At 33.3% G+C, this 27,261-nt stretch overlaps 3 protein-coding genes across 15 annotated transcripts in view; 1 reads left to right on the top strand and 2 right to left on the bottom strand.

Annotated features, from left to right (window-relative positions):
* LOC105218914 (G-protein coupled receptor dmsr-1) overlaps positions 1-27,261 on the bottom strand; it is a 463,512-nt gene that overhangs the window by 129,191 nt on the left and 307,060 nt on the right. The gene's annotated exons all lie outside the window — the stretch shown is intronic.
* On the bottom strand, positions 6,920-7,387 carry LOC105218918 (uncharacterized). Its single transcript, XM_011194791.3, has 2 exons — positions 7,170-7,387; positions 6,920-7,101 (listed from the first exon to the last, which is right to left on the bottom strand). Exons 1-2 carry the CDS (start codon positions 7,291-7,293, stop codon positions 7,010-7,012), a joined length of 216 nt encoding a protein of 71 aa, XP_011193093.1. The 5' UTR covers positions 7,294-7,387; the 3' UTR covers positions 6,920-7,009.
* LOC128922794 (uncharacterized) overlaps positions 22,721-27,261 on the top strand; it is a 150,622-nt gene continuing 146,081 nt past the window's right edge. Inside the window, exon 1 of the mRNA XM_054234692.1 lies at positions 22,721-23,414. The gene's annotated coding sequence lies outside the window, so the exon portion shown is untranslated. The remainder of the gene's footprint in view (positions 23,415-27,261) is intronic.

Here is a 27,261-nt window from a genome sequence, read left to right on the forward strand (position 1 = left end):
ATTGTAAACAAAAAAGTAAGCCTTTTCTATTTCCAAAGCACAAATACATATATTCTGGGAAGAAAGGATAACAAAACTGGAGGAAACCATCAATTCCGAAAAATATAACTATTATGTTTTTAGTGCTCTCCTCAGTATATGTATATTTTGGGTATTCGTTGAGTTCTTTTAGTTGCGATGTGAATAAAGTGTAAAACTAACAAGTTCACTAGTGGAACTTATCTTTGAAACACCAGCCATGATACTCAGTGGTGAAGAAATTACACATACCCGAATAAAACTCAATTCGAGTTATTTATGGAATAAATTATGGTTTAGTCTTCTTATGAAGAAGTTGTATCCTAGAATAACTAGTAGTACTACTAATATAGATTGCGAATAATCTAGTCACAGCTTCGAATCGTTCATAAATATAATGCCAAATACTGAGATTCCGGTTAAACTATGATAAATAGAGACAATGGTTAAACCGAAATAAAATTTTAAGGTTAAGAATCAAATAGAATGCTGACATAGAGATTGCTCCCTGCAATATCTATACTTACAATGCAAACGAGATTGAAACGAATTATCCATAAGAAACTTAGAAATGATACTATCCCCTGAGAAGTAAACATCCAAAAAAATAATAACTGAAATTTTCGGAGACCTGAACATTGGCATCAAAACAAATTAGTTGTTATCTAGTATGTTTGTGCACACACTGTACTTTAAGGGGACAAGGGTAGTCAGGATTTTCGTTAAGTTTAAGTTTAGTATCGTAAAAATATTCTCTGAAATTTTGAAGTTGATCCGATAATTACATTTCGAGTTATAGGACAGATAACAAAGTGTGAAAAAACGCTATTGTGAAACTTTAAAAGCGTTTTTCTCAAAACTATGTTTTTTGAACTGGTGACAACTGTAATTCGAAAATCGCTCAGTAGAGTTTAATGAAATTTATACAGCTTTAAGAAGACATAATAAACTCAGGCCTGATCGAAGGATTTTTCAATTTCGAATTTTGAATTTAATTTTGATTTTTTTTTTTTTCGAAAACATAGAAAAAAATTCCTCAGGCCGCCATTTTGTCAATTAAAAAATAAAACTTCGATCAGGTCCAGGATTATCTATTTATAAAACTAATTTTTCTTGAATCTCCATGCATCTAATGTTAGTCACCGCAAGGAACTTTTTTATACTCTCGCAACAAAAGTTGCTAAAGAGAGTATTATAGTTTTGTTCACATAACGGTTGTTTGTAAGTCATAAAACTAAACGAGTTAGATATAGGGTTATATATATCAAAATGATCAGGGTGACGAGTAAAGTTCAAATCCGGATGTCTGTCCGTCCGTCTGTCCGTCTGTCCGTCCGTGCAAGCTGTAACTTGAGTAAAAATTGAGATATCTTAATGAAACACGTATTCCTTGGCACCATAAGAAGGTTAAGTTCGAAAATGGGCGGAATCGGACCACTGCCACGCCCACAAAATTGCGATAACCAAAAACACATAAAGAGCTATATCTAAGCCATAAATAAAGTTATGGAAATAAAGTTTGGAACATAGGATCGCATTAGAGAGGGGCACATTTGAATGTAATTTTTTTGGAAAAGTGGGTGTGACCCAAATAGGTTTTTTGTATATATCTTGCAAACCAATAAAGCTATATAAACCAAACTTCTGCAGTCGTTTCTTTTAGCCGTTTCCTTATACAGTACAATGAAAGAAATCGGATAATAACCACGCCCACCTCCCATACAAAGGTTAGGTTGAAAATGACTAAAAATGCGTTAACTCACTAACGAGAAACGTCAGAAACACCAAATTTTACATAAGAAATGGCAGAAGGAAGCTGCACTGAGATGTTTTTACAAAATGTCTCAGGAACTACTCGACAGATTCGAATGAAATTCGGTATATAATATTTTCTTGGCACCCTGATGGCACGTGTGAAAAATGGATGAAATCGGTTGACAACTACGCCTACTTCCCATATAACTCAATTTTGAATCCTTCTGATCCTTTCACTTTATAATGTATACATAAGGAACAAATAAAGATAGCGAAATAATACTTTACACTAATACTGTATTTGAGCTGTGAGATCACTTGTGGAAAAATTGTCAAAATCGGACCAGGACTTTTCAAAGCCCTTGATATCAAACATGAAGAACTCAGTGCCTAAGGGTAATTTTTCACCGAAAATATAGGTAAATCTCTAAATAAATTGCGAGAGTATAAAATGTTCGGTTGCACCCGAACTTAGCCTTTCCTTACTTGTTTTGAATTTGGTCTATACAAACAGCTATAATTCTTGAAAATTATTACTATACTCTCGCAACAAAAGTTGCTAAAGAGAGTATTATAGTTTTGTTCACATAACGGTTGTTTGTAACACCCAAAACTAAACGAGTTAGATATAGGGTTATATATACCAAAGTGATCAGGGTGAAAAGTGGAGTTTAAATCCGGATGTCTGTCTGTCCGTCCGTCCGTCCGTCTGTGCAAGCTGTAACTTGAGTAAAAATTAAGATATCTTGATGAAACTTGGCACACTTATTTCTTAGCACCATAGGAAGGTTGCTTTCGAAATTGAGCAAAATCGGACCACTGCCACGCCCACAAAATGGAGAAAACCAAAAACACATAAAGTGCCATAACTAAGCCATAAATAAAGCTATGGAAATAAAATTTGGTATGAAGGATCGCACTATTTGGATGTATTTTTTTTGGGGAGGTGGGCGTGGCCCCGCCCCCAAATAGGTTTTTTGTACATATTTCGGAAACCAATAGAGCTATATAAACCAAACTTTCTGCAGTCGTTTTTTTTAGCCACTTCTTAATAACCACGCCCACCTCCCATACAAAGGTTAGGTTGAAAATTACTAAAAGTGGGTTAACTCACTAACGAAAAACGTCAGAAACACCAAATTTTACATGAGAAATGGCAGAAGGAAGCTGCACTCAGATTTTTTACAAAATGGAAAATGGGCGTGGCGTCGCCTACTTATGGGTCAAAAACCATACCTCAGGAACTACTCGACCGATTTCAATGAAACTTGGTTTGTAATAGTTTCCTTACATCCCAATGATACCAGAACTTTGAAGACAATCTGAATCGTTTACTTTACAATATATAAAGTAAGCACTAGTGAAAATATCGGTGCAGAACTTTGCACAAATACTGTGTTTATAGTGTGGCAGCCCCATTCTAAAAATCGCCGAAATGGGACCATAGGTTTTTAAGGCCCCATATATCGAACACGAGGACCTCGATGCTTCTAACCTAATATTATGGTTTCCAACTTTCAATGGACTTTATACAATATATATGACGAATATGGGTATTATATAATATAAATAAAGTTAAATAAATAAATTGCGAGAGTATAAAATGTTCGGTTACACCCGAACTTAGCCCTTCCTTAATAGTTTTTCTTTTTAAAATTTCCGTGACTTCAAATCAAAATATTGTGTAATGATGCCATAATTATAACTTATGTAAAATAACATGATTTATTAGCAAAAAAACTACTGAAAATTCTCAATTTTCAAAATCACTCTGGATCTCGCAAATAATGCCATACTTTGACAATTTATTTTGAGGATAAGAAGAAATAAATCGAATTTCGCTTCTACAGGCCTTATTACTCATGTAATTGAGTGTAAAAAAGTCTAATTTTAATACAAAATGACGGCTATGGCAACAATATGCGGAATTACATTCGATAAGAGGGCCTCTACGGGCGACGGTGATTCTAGGAACTTGTGCGTTATATAAAAATTTTATTTTTCACTATTCTATTAATTGAATGATGTTTTTAGGACTCTAAGTCAATTTTTTTTTTATTTGTAGAAACCTCTAGCTTGACTTAAGCGCTTAAAATCTCATCACCAATTGTTTGTATACAGCTACATCATACATGTATATATGTAAGTAAGCGAATTGCAAATACATATATTATAAATATATTGTAAAAATAACCGCAACCGCAACCGGTTGTCATAAATTATTACAAATGAACACATTAACCAACACATTGACAAGCACACGAGCAGAATGGAGACCAAAATAGCTGAGCATAGTCAGCGGACGTTTAACCTTCCGGCTTCAACAACAATGTTGGTAAACCGCAACTCATGCTGATTTATAGTGCATGCATGTACTTAGCTGCTAGCTACTTGTTAACCCGTGAAATTTAATGTTTACGTAATAAAAGTTGTCTGAGGATTACCATAAATTCGGTGAGCAATTATAATATACCTCGAAATTTTGTGGTTTTTTGGTACACAACATTTTAAGCGTTTCTTTTGTTTTTGTTTAATTGCTCATATAATATTATGTTGTAATACCAGTAAGCGATTTCGCTGCATTTCAATGCGTTTCAATGACTCTGGCAGGTGGCAGTTCGTATGTCTCGATTTGCATAAAGTTGAAAAAAAGAGCTGCCTTCGCAATACATTTCTCTGACAGAAAAAACACATTTAATTGATATACACGATAATTTTATGTCACGCTTATGTGCTGAAATTGCCAATAATTCTATTTTTTTCTGAACACAAGTGCCTCTTAATTCAACGTATACCGCAAATTACTGTCAAATGCATATTTAATTTGTAAGAACACGATTTGTGCAATGCATTTGATTTATTTGCAATTTAATTTCGGACTCAGACCACATGTTGCGAAGGGTATAAGAGATTTCTTCAGCTAAATAAGAACAAGAAAAGTTTATTTGGAAAAACTATTTTTAAGGAGTGACTCCAAAAAATCAACGAAAAAATAAAAATCATTTTCAAGGGATATATATTAGGTTGGCAAATATCTGCCTTCCGCTTTTTTGCTCTTTATTCAATGGTTTATAAAAAATGTTACAGTGATCGGATTTAGTTGAAATATGCGCCGTTTCGTTCTGTTTCCATCTAGACGGCAACTTCATAATAGTCCCCTCGTAGAAGTCTCCATCCTTATTCGCGAAGAACTCGGACAGCCACATTTCACAAGCCTCTTTTGAGTTCAACTTTACACCCCAAAGGGCGTTAGCCATGGACTCCTGTCCAGGTTGTAATCACTTGGCGCTACGTCCGGGCTATATGGTGGATGCGATAAAACCTCCCATCCGAGCTTCCATAGCTTCTAATGAGTCACCAACGAAGTGTGTGGTCTGGCGTTGTTCTGGTGGAACACCACTCCCTTTCTGTTGGCCAATTCTGGACGCATCTGGTCGATCTGCTGCTTCAAGCGGTCCAGTTGCTCGCAGTAGATGATAGAATTAACCGTCTGGCCATATGTGAGCATCTCATAGTGGATAATTCCATTTCAATCCCACCAAACACACATCATAATCTTCCTGGCCGTCATTCCGCCTTGGCCACTGTTTGGGACGATTCACCGGCCTACGCCCACGACTGCTTTCGCTTGATATTGTCGTATGTGATCCATTTTTCGTCGCCAGTCACCGTCCGCTTCAAAAATGGATCGAGTGCGTTCCGTTTCAGCAGCATATCGCAAGCTTTGATTCGGTCCGGAACAACTATTCAATTTTAAGGAAAATTTGTGTTGTAAATAACATTTCACCGAATTTATTACATTATCGGTTTTGTTCGAAATTTGCACATCCTTACTTATTTTTTCTTTATGAGTATAAAGAATAATTGTACAATAGCATTGAATAATTCCAAAGAATAACTTTGGCTGTGTGTAGACACTCATTCATTGGAAAAAACGGTAGGCGTTGGTTGTTCTGTCTAAGCACGTTAAATTACTCGGAAATCAAGTTATGTACACATGTATATAAAAATAGGCAAAAGCAAAAAACATATATAAAATCAAATTGTTTCTCATTAATTGTAATCAAAAAATATGTTGAGCAAAATTAACTCAACAATTAAGAGGGTGCACTCTAACACTATACAGAACTGGCTTCTAAGAATTCTTCGAATGATAATCTATTCTGGATACTTTTTGATAATAATAAAGAATCTCAGAGAGTTTATATGAAAAAGAAATTAACTTGGAAGTTTGAGACTGCTTTCAGTAGGGTCATTCTCAAAAGCTACTTTCCTTTACAGCTATTGCTAATGGAATGATTTCCGGTCTCGAATAAAAAGAACTACAAGTACGAGGAAATTGTCATTGTTTGACTGTCCAAAAAAGATCGAGTGAAATAATGAAATACTCGCGAATCAGCATATAAATAGCATTAGCATATAAAACTTGGTTAATCGAAATAAAGGTAAGAGTATACTTTTATATATTCATAAGGAATGTTCTATATTTAGTATAAAGAATTCTCTACATGTTATATATAGACTAAGACAGAACAATATTGTCGAGATCACCCTCTAGATGAACTGAACGAATAACTCTGACCACTGATCTATTCAATACCGTTGCTTCGGCAACAATTCTATATGCAAAATTAGAGATCCGCTAAGGATTCAATAGAGATGTTCTGGCCTCTACCAATAGCACCTTGGAGTACTCTTCCACGGCCACAGTGTTGTAAACGTTAGTTGGTATAGATTGAAGTGAGGTTATCCTTGAGTTCAGAATCTTTTATTCTTTCAATTGTAAGGAGAAAGTAGGGTTGATTGAAAACTACCACGATTGTATTGTATGATAAGTAGTTTCTTAATAATATTTTGCAACTGAAGCTTTCTTTAAATTTCATCTGCTATAGATTAATTAGCGAGGCGATTAAAATGCTTTGGTCTCTATAACTAAGACTGATTCAAGATCACGTTGACTATATCTCTGGTATAATGTTATATAAAAAGAATCTGTAAATTCATAAATTCAGATTCAGAATCTTTGTCTTTTACCGATTTTTATCGGACTTATCTTGTTGGCTATGACTTTTCTAGCTTATTGAGTCTTGTTAGAGATTAAATACTCAGTTAAAGAAAGATCAAAATTTTTAATATAATATTTTTTTATATATTTTAATCAGTTTTGTTTTAACATTATTTAGGTACAGTAAGCCTTAAAAATCGAACACACATTAACTAGAGATGACGGTATTAACTAAGGAAGATAGAGGTGATTGGGATCGACCACACGAGCGACCTCAATTGGATAGCGTTTTGATGGACCGGGATAACGTCTCTCATAAGCAGCTGCAAAGAAGTTTTTGGAATGAAATTTTACAAGACAATAATTTTTAGCCGATCAATTTTGGACTTACAAATGATCTTCTCAATAGCGGTTTTCCAATCGAGCAGCTGTTCAGGAGCTGGTGCGGCCTCAATGGCGGACAAACAGCAGACGACGGCCAAGAAGAGAGCGAAGCACACGAAGTATTTGTTCATTTTGTTTTTAGAAAAATTGGAATTGCTTGTGATGGGATGTTCTTAGAACCTCTAGCTTGCAAAGTACGTTTGCAAATGTTATCAAATACAGGGCGCAGCGCCTTATTTATACGTGAAGAACACGTAAGAACACCGGCTAGCTGCGATTGCAGGGCGGCTGAGCGTTGTTGCTGCTGCCGACGCCGATGATGTTGCTAAAATTACTCTCTCTTCTTGTGTTGTTCCCGTTGTTGTTGTTTTACTGACTCGCTTTTGTTTTAGCCAGCGGGACACTGGGTAAATATTTCAAACTTTCCGAAATTCCAAAAGCCGGCTTTGACGCGCACAACAAAAACACCAAAAACAAAAATCGAAATGTCGAAAAAAATGTACGAAAAGGAAAAACTCGTTTCACGTGCCGCAAAAGAACAAACAAATCGTTTAAGTGCCAGCGCAAAAATTGTCGCAAATACCAGGCGCAGCAATGACAACAACAATAGCAATAGTAACTAACTAACTAATACTGCTAGCGAGTGAGCTAAGTCAAGAATAAAGAATTCAAAATGAAAATAAAAAAAAAAAAATGGAAATTTAGCATTACAACAACAAGCGTTTAGGGACTAATACCCAATTCCCGTTCGAAATGTGAGACCATGAGAAATTTAATATATTTTAAATTATTAAATTCATAAATTAGTGTTAGCTTTGGTAATTAGCGATTGGCGTTTAACAGCGGTATTAAGTAGGCACATATATAGATACAAGTGATATGATATTGGATGTTAATAATGGGCGCTGTTAAGTTGCCGCTTTTGTGGTTTTATTTTTATTTTTTTTTTTGTTGCTTTTTGTTTTGTTTTCAATTTAATTTTTTCATATTTTTTATTGTATGTTTTTGTAAGCCAGAGGCCTGTCAGCCTTTCAGGTGTATGGGGAAATAATTGTTGTTGGCATTATTGCTGTTTAGCTAATTCTTAGCTCCGATCTCCTTCTCTCGTCTCCTGTAGCCGGCGCCCACCTTTATTCAGCGCGTTACACCCCCGTACGTCGCTGCCAGTCCTCTCTATAAATATAGTATATATACATTTCTACATATTTGTATACTGCTTTTGTCTTAGCCGCCTCATTTGCATAGGTATGCCAGCGCTTTAGAATTTTTCAATTATTTGTTTTTATTTTTTAATTTTTTTCCTTTTTCTTTTGACACTTTTTTGTTTTGGTCGCTAAAGTTCTTGCCTAATATACAATCGGGAATTTCCAATTATTTGATTTGTGCTGTTTCTTATTTTAATCATTCAAGTGTAGAAAAAAATTTATAAAATTTTGTTAGAACAAAAACAACAAAGTATGTATGTAAGTTATAAATGCGCGGCAGGTTCATTGGACAGTTTTAAAAGTTTGCAGAAATATTAAAGAGTCGAAACGCCGAAAGAAAATAATGCAAAATTTAATTTTGTTTTGAAAAACAAATTAAAATTGAAAAAAAAAATAAATAAAAATAAATTGAGAAAAGAAATGAAAAAAAAATTAAAAAATAAAAAACTAAAAAAAAAATTATAAAAATTCTTAACAAATAAAATATCTATCCAAAACTCTAACTTAAGAACATAATGAATAGGAAATATAAAAAATAAAGAGAATAACAAGAAAATAAAAATAAAATTGTTTACAAATACAGTTAATAAAAAGAACAAAAATTAGAAATGATGATAAATAAAAATATTAAAAAACTAAAAATAAATTGAAAAATAAAAAAAAATTAACAACAATCATATAATAATTATAAAAATAATTTTATTTTTTTTAAACTTTGTTTTAATTAATTATTAATTAATTTTTATATAATATGTATATAAAAAAGAATATAACGAAAAAATACAAGACTAAAAAAATAAAAATTAACAAGTAAGGAAGGGCTAAGTTCGGGTATAACCGAAAATTTTATACTCTCGCAATTTATTTATTTAACTTTATTTATATTATGTATATAACACACAATTTGACCCACATATTCGTCATATATATTGTATAAAGTCCATTGGAAATTGGAAACCATAATATTAGGTTAGAAGCACCGAGGTCCTCGTGTTCGATGTATGAGGCCTTAAAAACCTATGGTCCGATTTCGGCGATTTTTAGAATGGGGCTGCCACACTATAAACATAGTATTTGTGCAAAGTTCTGCACCGATATCTTCACTAGTGCTTACTTTATATATTGTAAAGTAAACGATTCAGATCGTCTTCAAAGTTCTGGTATATAGAAAGTTCTGGCGTGGCTGTGAAGCGATTTGGTCTATTTTCACAACATATCATTGGGATGGAAGGAAACTATTACAAACCAAGTTTCATTGAAATCGGTCGAGGAGTTTCTGAGATATGGTTTTTGACCCATAAGTGGGCGACGCCACGCCCATTTTACATTTTGTAAAAAAATCTGAGTGCAGCTTCCATCTGCCATTTTTTATGTGAAAGTGTTTCTAACGTTTTCGTTAGTGAGTTAACCCACTTTTAGTAATTTTCAACCTAACCTTTGTATGGGAGGTGGGCGTGGTTATTATCCGATTTCTTTCATTTTTGGCCTGTAATAAGAAGTGGCTAAAAAAACGACTGCAGAAAGTTTGGTTTGTATAGCTCTATTGGTTTGCGAGATATGTACAAAAAACCTATTTGGGGGCGGGGCCACGCCCACATCCCCAAAAATATTACATCCATGTTAATTACTAATTTTTTGAGTCTTATTCGTTATTGTTTTAAGTTTTGTTATACATTTATTTTTATTATACTCTCGCAACAAAGTTGCTAGAGAGTATTATAGTTTTGTTCACATAACGGTTGTTTGTAACACCCAAAACTAAACGAGTTAGATATAGGGTTATATATACCAAAGTGATCAGGGTGAAAAGTGGAGTTCAAATCCGAATGTCTGTCTGTCCGTCCGTCTGTGCAAGCAATATCTCAGATATGTACAAAAAAGTAGGGGGCGGAGCCACGACCACCTTCCCAATAAAATTACAACAAAATATGCCCCTTCACAGTGCGATCCTTTGTACCAAATTTTACTTTCAAAGCTTTATTTATGGCTTAGTTATGGCAATTTATGTGTTTTCGGGTTTCACCATTTTGTGAACCTGACAGTGGTCCGATTTTGTTCATCTTCGAAAGCAACCTTCCTATGGTGCCAAGAAACAAGTGTGCCATGTTTCATCAAGATATCTTAATTTTATAAAAATTATAGTGCTTGCAAAGATGGACGAACGGACGGACGGATTTGAACTCCACTTTTCACCCTGATCACTTTGGTATATATAACACTATATCTAACTCGTTTAGTTTTATGACATACAAATAACCGTTATGTGAAGAAAACTATAATACACTCTTAGCAACTTTTGTTGGGAGAGTGTAAAAATAACAAAAACTTAAAAAAAAAAATTATGTAAAATTAAAAAATAAAATAAAAGAATGTTTAAAATAATTAAGAGACATTTTAGAGTTAAAAAATAAAAATAACAAATTGTTTAACAATTTTGACACACTTCAGCTCTCCTGAAATGTATCGGGAATACAAGGTTGAAAGTGAAATTTTTTTACTAAAAATAGCACGGGAATTGTCAACACTACATATATTAAAGCAGCGTTGGTATCCAGAACTAATCACCTCAACACACCATAAAAATTCCTTAATGAGCCATTAAGTTTAGTATACATACATATATGTATGTATAAAATATTTATTATTTTTTTTTCATGAATTTCTTTTACTATCTTTTCGCCCAGCTTTTTTTGTTTTTTGTTGCTCGCGGCTTCATATTTCGCATAAATTAAGCTATAATTCCAGTGACGTCTTTTAGTTAATCACCAATTGTCTTTTTGTTGTTGTTATTCTTTGTTGTTTTTAGCTTATGCACAGCGGGTTAATCGCGTTATTAGTGATTTTTATATTTAATAAGTTTATTGTAATGGCACATATTAAATTTCAAAAAAAAAAAAGATAGTGATCGCTATTTTTTTTTTTTGTTTTAGAATGAAAAATATGAATACTAAATCAGCATAATAAACGCAAATACGTAAGAAATATTTTGTATATATAATTTACATATTTATGTGCAGACTTTATTGCATTCATGAATTGTACATTATCGTCAGCGCTAATCCAGTTCGTTTAGTTGGTTTCCCAGTTTTATGATAAATAAGCGTCAATTTGTTCAAAGTGAGTTGCGTCAAAGTGGTACATATTTTATAAATTTGTAAGTATGTATGAACATTTTTTATTTAGACCATATAGAATTTTTGTTTGAAGAAAAAGTAATGGATTGGTGACTGTGTTAACCTCTTATGAGATCGACTATGCGATAACTGGCAAATAAATAAGTCAATTTCAGGATCTATGACCTTATACTTTGTTGTTTTCTATCCTATAGATCCGTCAATATGTATAAGCATTTGCTTTATGAGCTTATGTGAACATGTTTTCTCATCTTTTGCATGACCATCACACGGGCGGATACTGCTCCAATTTCACGTTCGATAGTCGTACAAAGTCTATCAATCGTCGCTCGCTTGTTGACATTGACCATAAACTTGACGTAACCGCACAGGAAATAGTCTAACGTCTAGTCAAACTTGGTTTTCAATAAATCGATTGTGACATTCGCTGTGTGACTTGTGGTGCCGTCCTGTTGGAACCACATATTCTCCATGTCCATATTATCCAATTCGGGCCAAAAGTATTCGGTTATCATTGAGCGGTAGCGATTCCCATTCACAGTAACGTCCCGGTCTTGATCATCACGGAAGAAGTACGGATGCAGTGGTGACTCATAGAGTACGTGTGGATTCCTGTCTTACCAATAACGCATATTTTGCTTATTGACGAAGCCATTCAGCCAGAAATGAGCCTCATCGCTGAAGATGATTTTTTGATGAAAATACGGATCATTTTCAAGTTGTTGCTCAACCTAATTCACAAACCTACGACGATTCTGGTGGTCAAGCGGCTTCAGTTCTTGCGTTATTTTGATCTTGATGAGGATGTAGGACAAGATCTTTTCGAAAAATTCGCTACAACGATGTCACAGAGATGCTCAGCACTTGAGAATGATGTGTGAGAGACTGATTTGGGTCTTCCTCAATTGATGCGCTAGCGACAGCAATATTATCGACTTACTAGCACTTCTTTGTCTCACTGGTACGGGAACATTTTGTACTGTGACTGTGGATTCACATTTTTTCACTAGACACTCAATTGCTTATCTGATAGGACGATTATGACGACCATAAAATGGACGTAGCGCTCTTCAAGTTGAGATCACTGACTCCGAATTTTGATATTAAATTTTAATAATTTCGACTCGTTGTTGGATCGTATGTATATCTTTCCATAATGAAATGGCAAACTTTAGTGAGGAGAAATGTCAAAAGAGCGGAAAAAAATATGGCATCGTTTGCTGCTCCCAACGGTCTACTTCTGTAGCGTTCCTTTTGAAAAACGCTTAGGAATATATAGAAATGGAACTAATTGAAATTATTGTACATTTTCATAATAAATATCTCGAAAAATGTTACAAGCTTTTAATTATTATAAATTGAGAGAATATTTAATAAACGGCAGCGTCCAAATTTAGCACCGTCCTAATTATTATACATATTGAGATTATTTATGTAATTCGAGCGAATTGTAATGCCACCAATTAATGCGTATTTTCATGCCTAATAATGCTTGAAATGCGTTGGGCTTAGCGTTGCTTTTGCTCTAATGAATATTCCAAAATATTCGAAAACCTATTTTTCAACAGAAATTCGCTCCATAATACATTATTGTGTCATAATTAATTTGGCATATGTCTATAAATATGTAAGTATGTTTCGGCAGTGATTACATAATAATAACATTTAATACGTGCGCTATAATGTATTTTAGATCGATCTATCATATCGATGTCTAACATCAAAGCTCTTCACTATTCTAACGACTTATTTGCTTCGTTAGATAAGATAGTGGCAGCCAACACAGTTGACAATCAAATCAATTCGAAAATTGATCAGAGTTAATTAAAACATTTTGGATATGCTTGATGACTAACACACTAAGTTGCAGGCAAAATTTGCAAATTAATCTACCACAAATGAATGTATCTTATATACGTAAATGAACATTGGTGTGGCACTGAACCAATGAAGGAACGAGTTTTTCGACCTACCTGGCTCAAAATTTTAATGTTATATCTTTTTTTTTTTTATAATTTCCAACTAGGTAGTCAGGATTTTCAAAAAATCAATTTATATCTTTTTTTTTCATTTTCCTTAAGTGTAATATCTTAAATACTAAATATTCTCTGATAATTTGAAATTAATCCGATAATTACTTTTCGAGTTATTCGACAAATAACAAAGAGCGTTCGGGTACTTCAAAACGCTAGTGTGAAACTTTAAAAGCGGTTTTCTCAAAACTATGTTTTTTGAACTGGTGGCAACTGTCGAAACTCGAAAACCGTTTAGTAAATTTTAATGAAATTCATACAGCTTTTAGAATACATAATTATCCTGGGCCGGATACGTGGCGCGCTGTTTTGGACTCGGCTATAACCGCGTAAGCGGTGTCTACGCCAGTCAAGAAGAAGAATAGGATAGAGGCTTTTTCTTTTTTTTTTCAAAAATTTCGATTTTTTTAAGACCAATTAACTGTTGATTTTTTCCCGAAAAAATTTTTTTCTAGAAAAAAATTTCCTGAGGCCGCCATTTTGTTAATTAAAAAATAAAACTTCGCTCAGGTCCAGGATTATCTAGTTATAAAACTAATTTTTCCTATCCGATTGATTTTTGATGAATCTCCAAGGACTTATGATTGTCACTGCAAGGACCTTTTTTTGGAACTGGGTCAACACAAACAGTTATAACTTTGGAAATTATATTTTTTTTTTTTTCAAAATTTTCGTGACTCAAGTCAGAACATTGTGTAATAATGTCGTACTTTACTTTTGTTATTTTAACATGATTTAATAGCAAAAAAAAAAAAACTTACTGAAAATTCTCATTTCTTCGTACTTTTTAACTTCCCCTAACCATTTAAGTAGAACTTTTGAGTAACACCCTAATACACATATGTGCTATTTGTACCATTGAAATATCAAACGCAGATAGTAGAAAGCTATTGTATGCAACTTGACAGCTGACAACTACCATTGCGCTAATATTCAGCTGACAAATGTCAATTCCAATTAACACGAGTGGCATTAGTTTAAGTGTGCTCCATTAATCATTATACTCTATTGGGTCAATAGCTTCAATGGTAGCAAAATTGACAACAATATTTAAAGACACATTTCAGTTAAATACTTTCATTGAATTTAAACGAGTAATGGTGGATAACAATTTCGTATACTTCCTTTATAAAGAAAACATTTCTCAAATAATTCTATATAATTCTGTATTTGTGTCGCAACTATCTTCGGTCTTAGAATGTGATCTAACTTGTATCAGAGCATTTTTTTTATAAGAACACGTTAGAATAATCTTTCTATAGCACGACAAGCTTTTGTAAGAACTTCTCAATCTCGAAGAAATGATAACGCAAACGAATGCAAAGTATGCCGAACCTTAACGATGTCTCAAAAAGTGCATCTCAAAGAAAATTGTGGTAGAAATCTAATAGTCTAACTAACTCTCTAAACGGACTGATAACTATTTGAACAATGAGAAATATCTTCTTCTAGTGTGAAGATATGACACGCCTAATTTCCATTTAAAGCTATTGGGAATTCTAGTAGTTTACTAAAGGGGTTAGGTGGGTTTCAAAATTTCAAAAATTTGAACAATTTTTTTCCATCTTAGTGCAATATTTTTAAAATATTATTCAAAAATATCAAAGAAATCCGAATAATATTCTATTAATCTATATTAATAACCAATCTAAGAGATAAACCTCAATTTTTCAAGTCGGTGTGCACGATAACTCAAAAATTTTGCACACATCTTTAGCATAACATTATCTAGTTAATGACGAATGAGTTTTTTTTTTTAAAACTATTTTTTTCGAGCCAATATACATATGTATGGCGAAAATTTGACCAAAAAACGGGAGTTTGTTGGTTAAAATTCTGTCCTAAATTCTAATTTCAATATTATCTTTTTTCCTTCATTCATAAACTATCCAGGTCCTATCGAAATATTTTTGTTTTATTGTTTTAAGATGATCCAATCAGGAGTTATGATATCCACCGTAAGACCTGTTTTTTTTTTAACACGCCAGGGGAGCTGAGTTTTCGGAATTTTTTTAAATATATATCTTTGATACGCTGAATTGTTTGAATGAAATATATGATTGTATATATCTATAAAAATACCTTTGTTTTTTAGCCTCTGAAAACCACATAACCCCTTAAATCTACATATGTATTAAGTTAAGTTTAACTATATAGTCAAGTTCCAATAAACAGTCAATCGATTGTACCTCATATCAACACTTGTCTTTTCCCCATATATAGATGAATTCGGGTTTCCTATTCCGGTCAACGTATGTAACGAATATATAGAACCCTGTTCTTTTGATTATAATAGAAGCCTCGAACAATAAACAAGAGCAAAGTGATTAAGCTCATTGTATGGAAAATCCTAGTTATCAGTTAGCCTTCTGTAATTAATATACAGATTTTCAAACATCATATATTTTAAAGCGCCCACCACATTAGAGAATATTCGGTATTTATTCCTAAAAGATCATATTTATTAGATTTTAGTTTCATTTAACACAACTAAAATCATTTTCATAGTTACAATTTCGACATGTGTAAAACCACATCAAAGACAATGTGCATCGTTATCAAATATGTATTGTACATACTCCAATTACAACTCAACTCCCACACAGTGACATAATACCTTGCGGCATTCAACAAGTTCACCACATAACAACAAGATTCCACAATCCACAAACACTGCCAAAATTAATCTATACAACTGATTTGCGGAATTTCGGCTTGCTTTGTGACATTTAATATTGATGTACATATATATATGACAGTATAAAGGGTGCTTTTTTTTTGAGTTGCACAACTTTTTAAAGCTGTCAAATCAGCAGCTTCCCAACCAGCTGTCAAAGTAGACACTTGCGTTTGACATTTGAGTTCGGTATAGATTATTTTGTACGGATAACATTGAAAACTTATGGAAATTTATTTCGAAATTTCCAATTTCGTGTGTTGTATCAATATTTGTACACTTATAGTCAATTATTTTTGGTGTTGAGATATATTTTTGGCATAATGAGTATTAAATATATCGAATTGTGGTATGAATATTAGCAAAGAGATCCTTCAGACACACTTGGATACAGAACAAACAGTATTCGAAGAACTATCGACTATATAAAAATACAACTAAGCTTAAAAGCAAGTATACCCAAGACTGGGTTCGATAGTTCATATGACCGAGAATCTCTTCATTGTCATCCCTTAAATGCCTAATTCGAAAAAATAAAATATCTCTACCTGCTAAAAAGAAACCCTTTATATGCATATAATATATGTACATGTAGAATTGCGTGTGCGTACGCCATATTAAATAACCGAAATATTTGCGTCATATTTTACGATCACTTCCAATCAGTGGAATGTAATATGTAAATATGAACATACTGTACAACCTGTGCTTATATGTGGAGGGTGTGCAGTCGCTTAACAAATTCTGTGAAACATTTATTAAGCCACTTGGCGCCAACAGTTGTCGCATAACAATGAAGCTGTACACAGGCTTATGTAAAGAGCCTTTTGCCACAAGGAAGGCATAAAAGTCTAATCGCATATTGTGTACCACAACTCACCCCGCTCTTCGTCAATTACTCCCACCACAGTACCTGATTGAACTTATATAAACACCTGCGCATCGCTATATATGTATATGTGTGGGTGAGTGTGTTGTGTCAACGCATTTCATTTATTGAAAGTAATCGAATATTTCGCATATGAAATTTCAAAATTCGTCTATGTATGAACCTTTGAAGTCGATATTTGTTTACGCAGACACGCAAATATGCCTTGTGCCAAACGAGCTGTGCCAAACAAGTTGGCATTCAAATCATTTGCCGCCACTAATCGCACTCAAGCGTATGTGTTTGTACGAATGGCAAGTACACACAGAACAAGCAAGCGTGCTTATGTGCTTCAAGTGAAATTTGGCTTAGGTATCTTATTGCCTTTGATGCAGCGTTGGTATGGTGTGGTGTGATGCGGGGAAATTCTGATTATATTTGAAATAATTGGAAATTCTCGCGGTGTCATTGTTGTCATTTGTTGTTCCGTTGGTTGCCTGTTCGCATGTTATTTAATTGTGTGCAAAAGCTTGCTGGAAGCACATATATGTATTAAGGTGGTTCGTAAGTTGAGAAAATAATTTTTGAAATTAATTTGCGAGTTAAACTCCAATTATATAATATATGATCTCTACGACAGTTGAGCAGAGATTATATTTTTCTAAAAAGTCTGAAAAATATTGTAAGAAATTTTGTATAAAATGATCCACGCTAATGAAACAAAATATACCCGTAAGACTATTATCTGAACTGTTATATTCTTGCAAAATGCCTTAAACAAAAAAAAATGTCTATATAAATGTCCCACCTTAATGTGCACAAAACGATTCGTAATACCTTGAGAGTGTATTCTTTGAATGCAAGATTATATAATGAAGCAACGCAATAGTTTCTGGAAATTTACGTTGTTTTGTAAAGGGTTTTAGAAAATAATTTAGACCAGCTTAATGCATAGCATAAGTAGCGCTAAATTACAAAGCGCGTCAAGGTGTTTTCCTTCAGCTTGAAATCTTAAACTTAAACTTAAGCTTGCTTTGAGTTTTTTTTTTACTTGAATGGAAATATAGTTCGTAAAATGAGTATGAGAGATCATGGAAGGAAAAGAGGTATTTTTCAAAGTAATTCCTCCACCCTGAAGACACTCGCGTATTAAATATTATTTTTTCACTAATTATAGTGAAAACACTGTTGTGTTACGACAAAAGACTTGTTCCCGGATTTGGGGAACTGAGGTTCGTTTCCTAGCTTCAGTCAAAACAATAAAGTTTTTATTTCAAATCTCATTATTGTTCTTGCTATAGTAGTAGAAAATATTCCACATATCATTTTGGAGAATGTGTCTAGTCGCCAGTTCCTGGACATATATGTATAAGTCCGGGAGCATTCCGCTTTTCTAGTTTCAACTATTTTGTGGGAACGGCCGCTTTATCGGTTCGGATCGATTTCAATTATCAGCAGAGCTCTAGCAGTAATACTTGAAATGAAATAAGACAATATCAGATTCTTTCTCTATGATTCTTAAAGCCTTAGACATTTTCACAAGCTCTACAAATTATAAAATTTAGATAAAAGGTCAAGATATTTTAGACCCAAAAAAATTACAAATCTTCTCTAAGCATGGCTATTTTGGCATGTTATTTTTGGTTTCATGAAGATTATAAACATATAACTTGAGAGAGCGTATTTGTGAAAGAGAGAGAAATATAAAGTGAGAATGCGATAGATATATGTAGTGATCTACATATGGAGAGAAAGATATAGTTTGAGAGATCTTCTATATGTATATGAGAGAGAGGGAGTGAGAAAAAGATATAAAGTGAAAATTAAATAAAAATGGCATATGTATGAGAGAAATTGCATAAGATAACGATAGAAAAAGAGAATAAAGAGATTTTTCCCACTATAATCAATTGAAATTTTTTTATAGATCTCCTGTATATTTTAGGTAAAAACCAACTCGTTTAAACTCTCAAATACAATAAAAGAAATCAAATAATCTGTCAAGTATTCGAAACCCACACCTACAAGTACGTAGCACCCACACTTAAAATAAGCAAAAACAAAACAGAAATATAAAACAACTTTAACACCAACACCAAAGTACCGTTAACATTTAGACTTCAAAATTTAGTGTTTATCGAGAAATAAAGTTTAATCGTAAATTCCCTACAAAATTTGTAAAGACATTGTGCGTGTGTCTCTCTGTGTGTGTGTGTGTGTGTGTGAGCACAAAACAATATGTTACATGCTTGTATGCTTTTAGGCGCTAGGGCGCCAGTACATACATAGCTAAGGGCATAATGTGACCGAAATTTGTAATTTCGAATAGCGCTGCCAGCAGTGTACATTATATGTATAAATGTGTGTGTGTGTGTGTGTGTGTGTAAACACTTGCTGTTAGGTGTTTGCTTTAGCTATTTATGTGGCTAACAACTTGAGAACAATGTAAAGTGACAGCAAGTTATTACTTCCCTATTTCTTTCACTTGCATTGTTATTAATATTTGCACTCCGAAAATATTTGCCAGTCACACCAGAGTTTTCTAATTTTGCAACAAAGATCGCTGAACAATGGCAGAAGTTTTTGAAGTGAATGGAAGTGTGAGTGAGCATTATGTGCATACACTCTTTAGTTACATTAGTACGATATATAATATACTACATGCTAAGTACATGGTACATGGATTTATATGTGTGCAGCATTGAGTCTAAGCTCTATTGTTTCTATTCTTATTGAAGTTTGAAAGTCAAGCTCAAGGACTTCATTAAAATGATTAAAATATTTTTATACTCTCGCAAGAAAGGTGAAGAGTGGAGTTCAAATCCGAATGTCTGTCTGTCCGTCCGTCCGTCCGTCTGTCCGTCCGTCCGCCCGTCTGTGCAAGCTGTAACTTGAGTAAAAGTTAAGATATCTTGATGAAACTTGGCACACTTATTTCTTAGCACCATAGGAAGGTTGCTTTCGAAAATGAGCACTGCCACGCCCACAAAATGGCGAAAACCGAAAGCACATAAAGTGCCATAACTAAGCCATAAATAAAGCTATGGAAATAAAATTTGGTATGAAGGATCGCACTATGAAGGGGCATATTTGGATGTAATTTTTTTGGGGAGGTGGGCGTGGCCCCGCCCCCAAATAGGTTTTTTGTACATATCTCGGAAACGAATAGAGCTATAGAGCCATTTCCTTATACAGTCCAAAAATGAAAGAAATCGGATAATAACCACGCCTACCTCCCATACAAAGGTTAGTTTGAAAATTACTAAAAGTGGGTTAACTCACTAACGAAAAACGTCAGAAACACTAAATTTCACATAAACAAGTAAGGAAGGGCTAAGTTCGGGTGTAACCGAACATTTTATACTCTCGCAATTTATTGATGTAATTTTATAAAGACAACACAATTCGACCCATATATTCGGCATAAAGTTCAATAGAATAACGAAAATCATCATAAATAGTATATGGGGACTGAGGTAATTCCTAAACCGATTTCACTCGTTTTCACCACCAAGATACAACGTATCGAAGACTATACGCTCACTTAATTTAATATTACTTATAATTAGGTATATGGGATCTGGGGGAAGTTATGACCCAATTTTTACCATTTCAGGTACAGAGAGAAACTGTTATAAGAAAAAAATTCAGAGGGAATGAATTACATTAAAATATCTGAGGGATTTACCTATATTTTCGGTGAAAAATTAACCTTAGGCACTGAGTTCTTCATGTTTGATATCTGGGGCCTTGAAAAGTCATGGTTCGATTTTGACAATTTTTCCACAAGTGATGTCACAGCTCAAATACAGTATTTGTGTAAAGTTTTATTCCGCTAGCTTCATTGGTTCCTTATGAATACATTATAAAGTGAACGAATCAGATGGAATTCAAAATTGGGTTATATGGGAAGTAGACGTAGTTGTGAACCGATTTCGCCCATATTCCACCCGTGTCATTAGGGTGTCAAGAAAGTGTTATGTACCGAATTTCATTGAAATCGGTTGAATAGTTCTTGAGATATGGTTTTTGACCCATAAGTGGGCGACGCCACGCCCATTTTCCATTTTGTAAAAAAATCTCAGTGCAGCTTTCTTCTGCCTTTTCTTATGTAAAATTTGGTGTTTCTGACGTTTTTCGTTAGGGAGTTAACCCACTTTTAGTAATTTTCAACCTAACCTTTGTATGGGAGGTGGGCGTGGTTATTATCCGATTTCTTTCATTTTTGGACTGTATAAGGAAATGGCTGAAAGAAACGACTGCAGAAAGTTTGGCTTATATAGCTTTATTGGTTTGCGAGTTATATACAAAAAAACTTATTTGAGGGCGGGGTCACGCCCACTTTTCCAAAAAAGTTACATCCAAATGTGCCCCTCCCTAATGGGATCCTATGTTCCAAATTTCATTTTCATAACTTTATTTATGGCTTAGTTATGACACTGTATAGGTTTTCGGTTTCCTCCATTTTGTGGGCGTGGCAGTGGACCGATTTTGCCCATTTTCGAAAGCAACCTCCTCAGGGTGCCAAGGAACATGTGTTCCAAGTTTCATTAAGATATCTTAATTTTTACTCAAGTTATCGCTTGCACGGACAGACGGACAGACGGACGGACAGACAGACATCCGGATTTCAAATCTACTCGTCATCCTGATCATTTATGTATATATTACCCCATATCTAACTCTTATATTTCTTGGTGACACAAACAACCGTTATGTGAACAAAACTATGATACTCTGTGCAACAGGTTGCGAGAGTATAAAAATGGCAGATGGAAGCTGCACTCAGATTTTTTTTACAAAATGTAAAACGGGCGTGGCGTCGCCCACTTATGGGTCAAAAATCAAATCTCAGGAACTACTCGACCGATTTCATTGAAACTTGGTTTGTAATAGTTTCCTTACATCCCAATAATATGTTGTGAAAATAGACCAAATCGCTTCACAACCACGCCTACCACTTATATACCAGAACTTTGAAGACGATTTGAATCGTTTACATTACAATATATAAAGTAAGCACTAGTGAAGATATCGGTGCAGAACTTTGCACAAATACTGTGTTTATAGTGTGGCAGCCCCATTCTAAAAATCGCCGAAATCGGACCATAGGTTTTCAAGGCCCCATATATCGAACACAAGGACCACGGTGCTTCTAACCTAATATTATGGTTTCCAACTTTCAATGGGCTTTAAACAATATATAATTGTGTGTTAACTGAATAAATTTACATATCGTCACCTAAAATGCAAAAGGCCGTAACTAGCATTTTGAGTATTTTACAGGAGATGCAAAAAACGTTATAGATTAAAGACTACTTAAATCGAAAATCCAAATTTTTGATTTAAGCTTAGAAAACAAAGGCGGATTTGTTTCTGAAAACCAAATTAATGGGAAAAAGCTGTTTTTAAGAAATGTTAGTTACGGCCTTTTGCACTCTATTTTTCTGAAACCAAAAAGCCGTAACTACTTGAAAAAAATTGTGTATAAAATGAAAGCAATGGTTAAGAAAATGTGCTTTTAGGCTGTAACTGAAAAAGTTTTTAACAAGTTATGTCTTTTTGTATCTATTTATTGTAAGTATTTTAACACAAAAGAAGAAAATGAAATTAAATTAAACTGGTTAAGATAAACAAAATAATTCATTTGAAAACAACAAAACCTGCAATACAAATAGCAAATTAGAATAGGTTTAAGGTGTAAAGGGTATAACATAAAAGCTGTGGCAGTCAGCCGGAAGTAAAAATTTAAGTTCCTGCAGGTGTTCCCATTTCTTTTTGGATTTTGATATTCTTTCGGTATGTAACTGTGAAGATTCGATGTCCCGAAATTTTTGTTGTGTACGTTGTGGCAAAACGTTATAATCGTCGTTGATATTTGTTTTATAATAAATTATTCCAGATGGATCATATGCCAAGGTACGGATCATATTAACAGTTGGCTCTCCGGATTTTTTGCCTGTATTGAAGATACTGAGATTTTTATACATAATTTATACATGTGTGTTAAATTTTACCTGGTCGAATAGATACGTAGCGCTTAGGAATACTTTCGTAGTCAAGGAAATACTTGTAATCAACATGATGCACTTTTAGAGGAAATGGGTTCTTTCGAGACTCTCTTATCAACCATTTTCACAATTAGTACTCATTTTATTAATTTTGTTTTATTCCGGGAATAAAGGCAGTAACACAATAACACAATTTGATAAAGAATGAAAGATAATGAAAACAACTCTAATTACGGATAACACAATGTGTCACATTGAAATTGAATCAAAGAGAATGAAAAAAAGGGTAGTTACGGCTTTTTGGTTTATGAAATTGTTGAAGTTGTAGTTGCGACCTTCTGATTCTCGCCTATAAAGTCGTTATTTTTGGACGTATGCTTGTAAAATTTGCTGTGTACACGTGTTTCGGTTAAGTACTTCATAATCAATCAATAAGTTACGGCCTTTTGCATTTTAGGTGACGAATATAGAAATTGCGAAAGAATAAAATGTTCAGTTACACCCGAACTTAGCCCTTCCTTACTTGTTTTAATTTTGTGTTTTAATGTCTATGGTATATTTGCTGTACCAATTTGGTTGCAAATAACAGTATATAATATATAAAACAGTTCGGGCGTCCCGAATAATCGGCATAAAGTTCACTAGAATAACGAAAATCTATATATCTGTGGCAACTAATCATAACGGCTTATGTCTAAAAAGTGAGTTTTGAGATAATAAAGGTTTTGTGTCAAATAAATTTTGTTTGGTTTTCATATACAATTTTTAGCCACAGATAAAGATACACATTTATTTAGAACAAAACTGTTAATAATTAAAAAAAAAAACTGTTTTATTATTAAATATTCGATGATTTGTACTTAAGATATTATGAACAAATTCATTGGCTGAAAAATATAAACCTAACTTAACTTAAGCTACTATATTGAAACGAAAAATAATTGGTACTGACAGTAAGTCCAAATAAGTGCTTTAGGTTGAATTAAAAATGCGGTAGACATGAGATAAGATGATTTTTTAAGCTTTATTAGAAATATAAGAATCAAACAAAAAAATAATCCAAAAAAAAAACACAGTTTTTATAAAAAAATAAGTTAAATTAAAATTAATCCACATTTCGATATACATAATTATTATTAATTATTAATAATTATATTACCATATATAAGAAATTACTCATCATTTTCATCGTTTTCAGTTAGATCAGGGTGAAAATCTAGCGATTTTACTGTACATAAATTTATATAGAACTCTCTATATATTTCATCAACCAACGGTAGCATATCTAATAAATCTTTTTTTTTGTTTTCGTTAATTAGTATTGGGGATTCATAACATAGTTTTAAATCTTTAATATTCACCTTATTGGTGCCCCGCTTTACTATATTTATAAAATGGAATGGTTCTTCTTCATTGAGCGATTTTTTAAAATAAACTTTCCCAAAGTCTTTTGTAAATCTAAACCACTTGATCTCATTCCAATTATATTTTTTGTCGACATCGTCAATTTTCCGCCAAGTAAATAACTGTTTAGCAGCGTTTTCAAAATCATAAATATTGCTTTGCTGCATTTCGATAACTAAAAACGGGTTTTTCCATCCAACGGATCGAACAAATTGAAACCAATCACGAGGGTGGTGTATTTTTATTAATGTTTTTTTCTTCCTTTTTTCGATTAGTGCATGGTCGCTATCACACTCCATGTGAGTGTGACCAGGCACTAAGAATTTGTGATCTATAGTAGTTATATTGCTGTCCATTTGCGCAAAAATTTCAAACATTGTTGCAACGTAACTATTTTTATTTTGACCTGAACAGCAATCACTATAAAAAACTACGTGTTTTGTATTAGAAGATTGTATTTTGAAGATGGTTAAAAACACAGGAAGCTCTCTCATTTCCTCCTCTTTTTGCTAGAGCTTCATGCCACATATAACATTTTGCTTGATTGGTCTCAAGATCATGAACAGTTAAATTGTATGTCCATAATGGTCGTTTGTAAAAAGACAAGGAAGTCCTCAACATTGGTGTTGGCAGGCATTGCTGGAGATCAAAACAAAACAACTTAAGTGAAGCATCATTCATAGCTTTTGCCTCATCAACTTTTTTCGCGTCATATGCTTGTTGTGCTTCACTAAGATGATGTGCTTGTTCTGCTTTTAGAGAATCAACCTCTTCAGGTGTAGCAACTGTTACCTTATGTTCAAGTAAGTCGCATTTGTGGCAAATATCAAGCTTGGGTTTTTTTCATTACTTCATCATCATTACTTTTTTGAGTTACAATCATGGTTTCATACAAAATTTTTTTTTGAAGTTTTTCATCAAAGTGGCAAATTGTAAGAGAAAGGCACTTTTTTCTTCGGTCTCGTAACTTTTTTAATGTTGACTTTTTTGGTAAACTTTTTTTGGCAAAGCTTCTCAGAATAAGTGTGTCTTTAAGTTCTTAGAGGACTGTAAACCCCAAAATCAATGTTTTTTGTGTCCTTATAGCCAATATGTCGAAAAAACTGAAATTTAATCCATTTTTTTAATGTTTTTGCCCTCAGGTTTCGTCAATATTTTAATTTACCCTTTGATACTTATACATTAAGTGACATCTTGTAATAGTAAGAAACTTAAGCAAAGACAACGTTCTGAGAAAACTAACCATTAGAAAAAAAAACTTAACAAAATTTGTATTTTTTAAAAAAGCTACACTAACTATGTTTGTATGCTATTTTATTCTTTTTGTATCTTATAACTGTTATCAATAAGTATCATAAATTTGTACACAATATTTAAATTAAATTTAATAAGACATCTATCAATGTCCAACACAAATCAGCAAGCAACGAGTCAAGCTTTTTTCCGCTGTACCAATGCTCAAGGGGGCGGCGACTTGATGAAATCTTTCTCCATGCTCATCGGATTCAGTCGGAACTTGCTGCTCAAAATGGTCCTTGTGATGGTGAAAGAAATAAATTTTTAAGGACATATTCACACCTATTTCTTCAAAAGCGTCTACCATGTCATATACATATTTTTTCCAATCTTCAGACCGGTGCATTCCTAAGCAATGGTTTATAATGTGATGGGGTGTCACTTAATGTATAAGTATCAACGGGTAAATTAAAATATTGACGAAACCTGAGGGCAAAAACATTAAAAAAATGGATTAAATTTCAGTTTTTTTACATATTGGCTATAAGGACACAAAAAACATTGATTTTGGGGTTTACAGTCATCTAAGAACTTAAAGACGGACTTATTCTGAGAAGCTTTGCCAAAGAAAGTTTACCAAAAAAGTCAACATTAAAAAAGTTAGAGACCGAAGAAAAAAGTGCCTTTCTCTTACAATTTGCCACTTTGATGAAAAACTTCAAAAAAAAATTTTGTATGAAACCATGATTGTAACTCAAAAAAGTAATGATGCAGTTCGATTCGTAGGACCCGAAATAGGGGGAAACCGTCGAATTTGGTCTTGTCTTTTTTTTTGACTATCACAGTGTTATTATCCATTTTTCTACGACACTACTCGCGCCAGCACTGTCTACAAACTGAACACAACAACTTATGTTTGCAAAAAAAATTCCGTAAGCACACACTAAAAACAACCTACATGCAGTTAAAGTACTGTTATATTTCAACGGCACTTTAACATAATAGCCTTAGTAGAGTTCAGATGTTTTGCAAAAATGAAGATTTCAAATATCGTAAAAATTAAATTTTGTTATAAGAACGTATGTTCACTTAAGTAGACAAAATTAAAGCAGGTCGTTGTAATATAAGAGCTTAGTTAAATATAAGTTGTTTTTTTTATGAGCTATAATTTGAATCGGCTGTTAGTTATTCAACTTAAGTGTGTATAAGTTTTAATGCACAAACATTTTAATATTGATTAAACTACCTTTAAAAAAATTAAGTGAAATTAAGATGTTGTGGCTAATGTATTATTTTCCAAAAAGACTTAAGTTAAAATGTTAATGCGTATAACTTCATCAAAAATAACATTTTGTAATTGAAATTTGGCTGAGTGCTAGAACATGAAGAGGAGAATTAAAATATGTAATAAAATCAAAAAGCACTTATGTCGACTTAAGCCGTTATTATTTGTTGCCACAGATATATACATATATAATATATGGGGACTGGAATAATTTCTGAACCGATTTCAACTATTTTTGGACTATTA

This window comes from Zeugodacus cucurbitae, chromosome 6 (assembly GCF_028554725.1).
Source record: "Zeugodacus cucurbitae isolate PBARC_wt_2022May chromosome 6, idZeuCucr1.2, whole genome shotgun sequence".
Lineage (NCBI taxonomy): Eukaryota > Metazoa > Arthropoda > Insecta > Diptera > Tephritidae > Zeugodacus > Zeugodacus cucurbitae.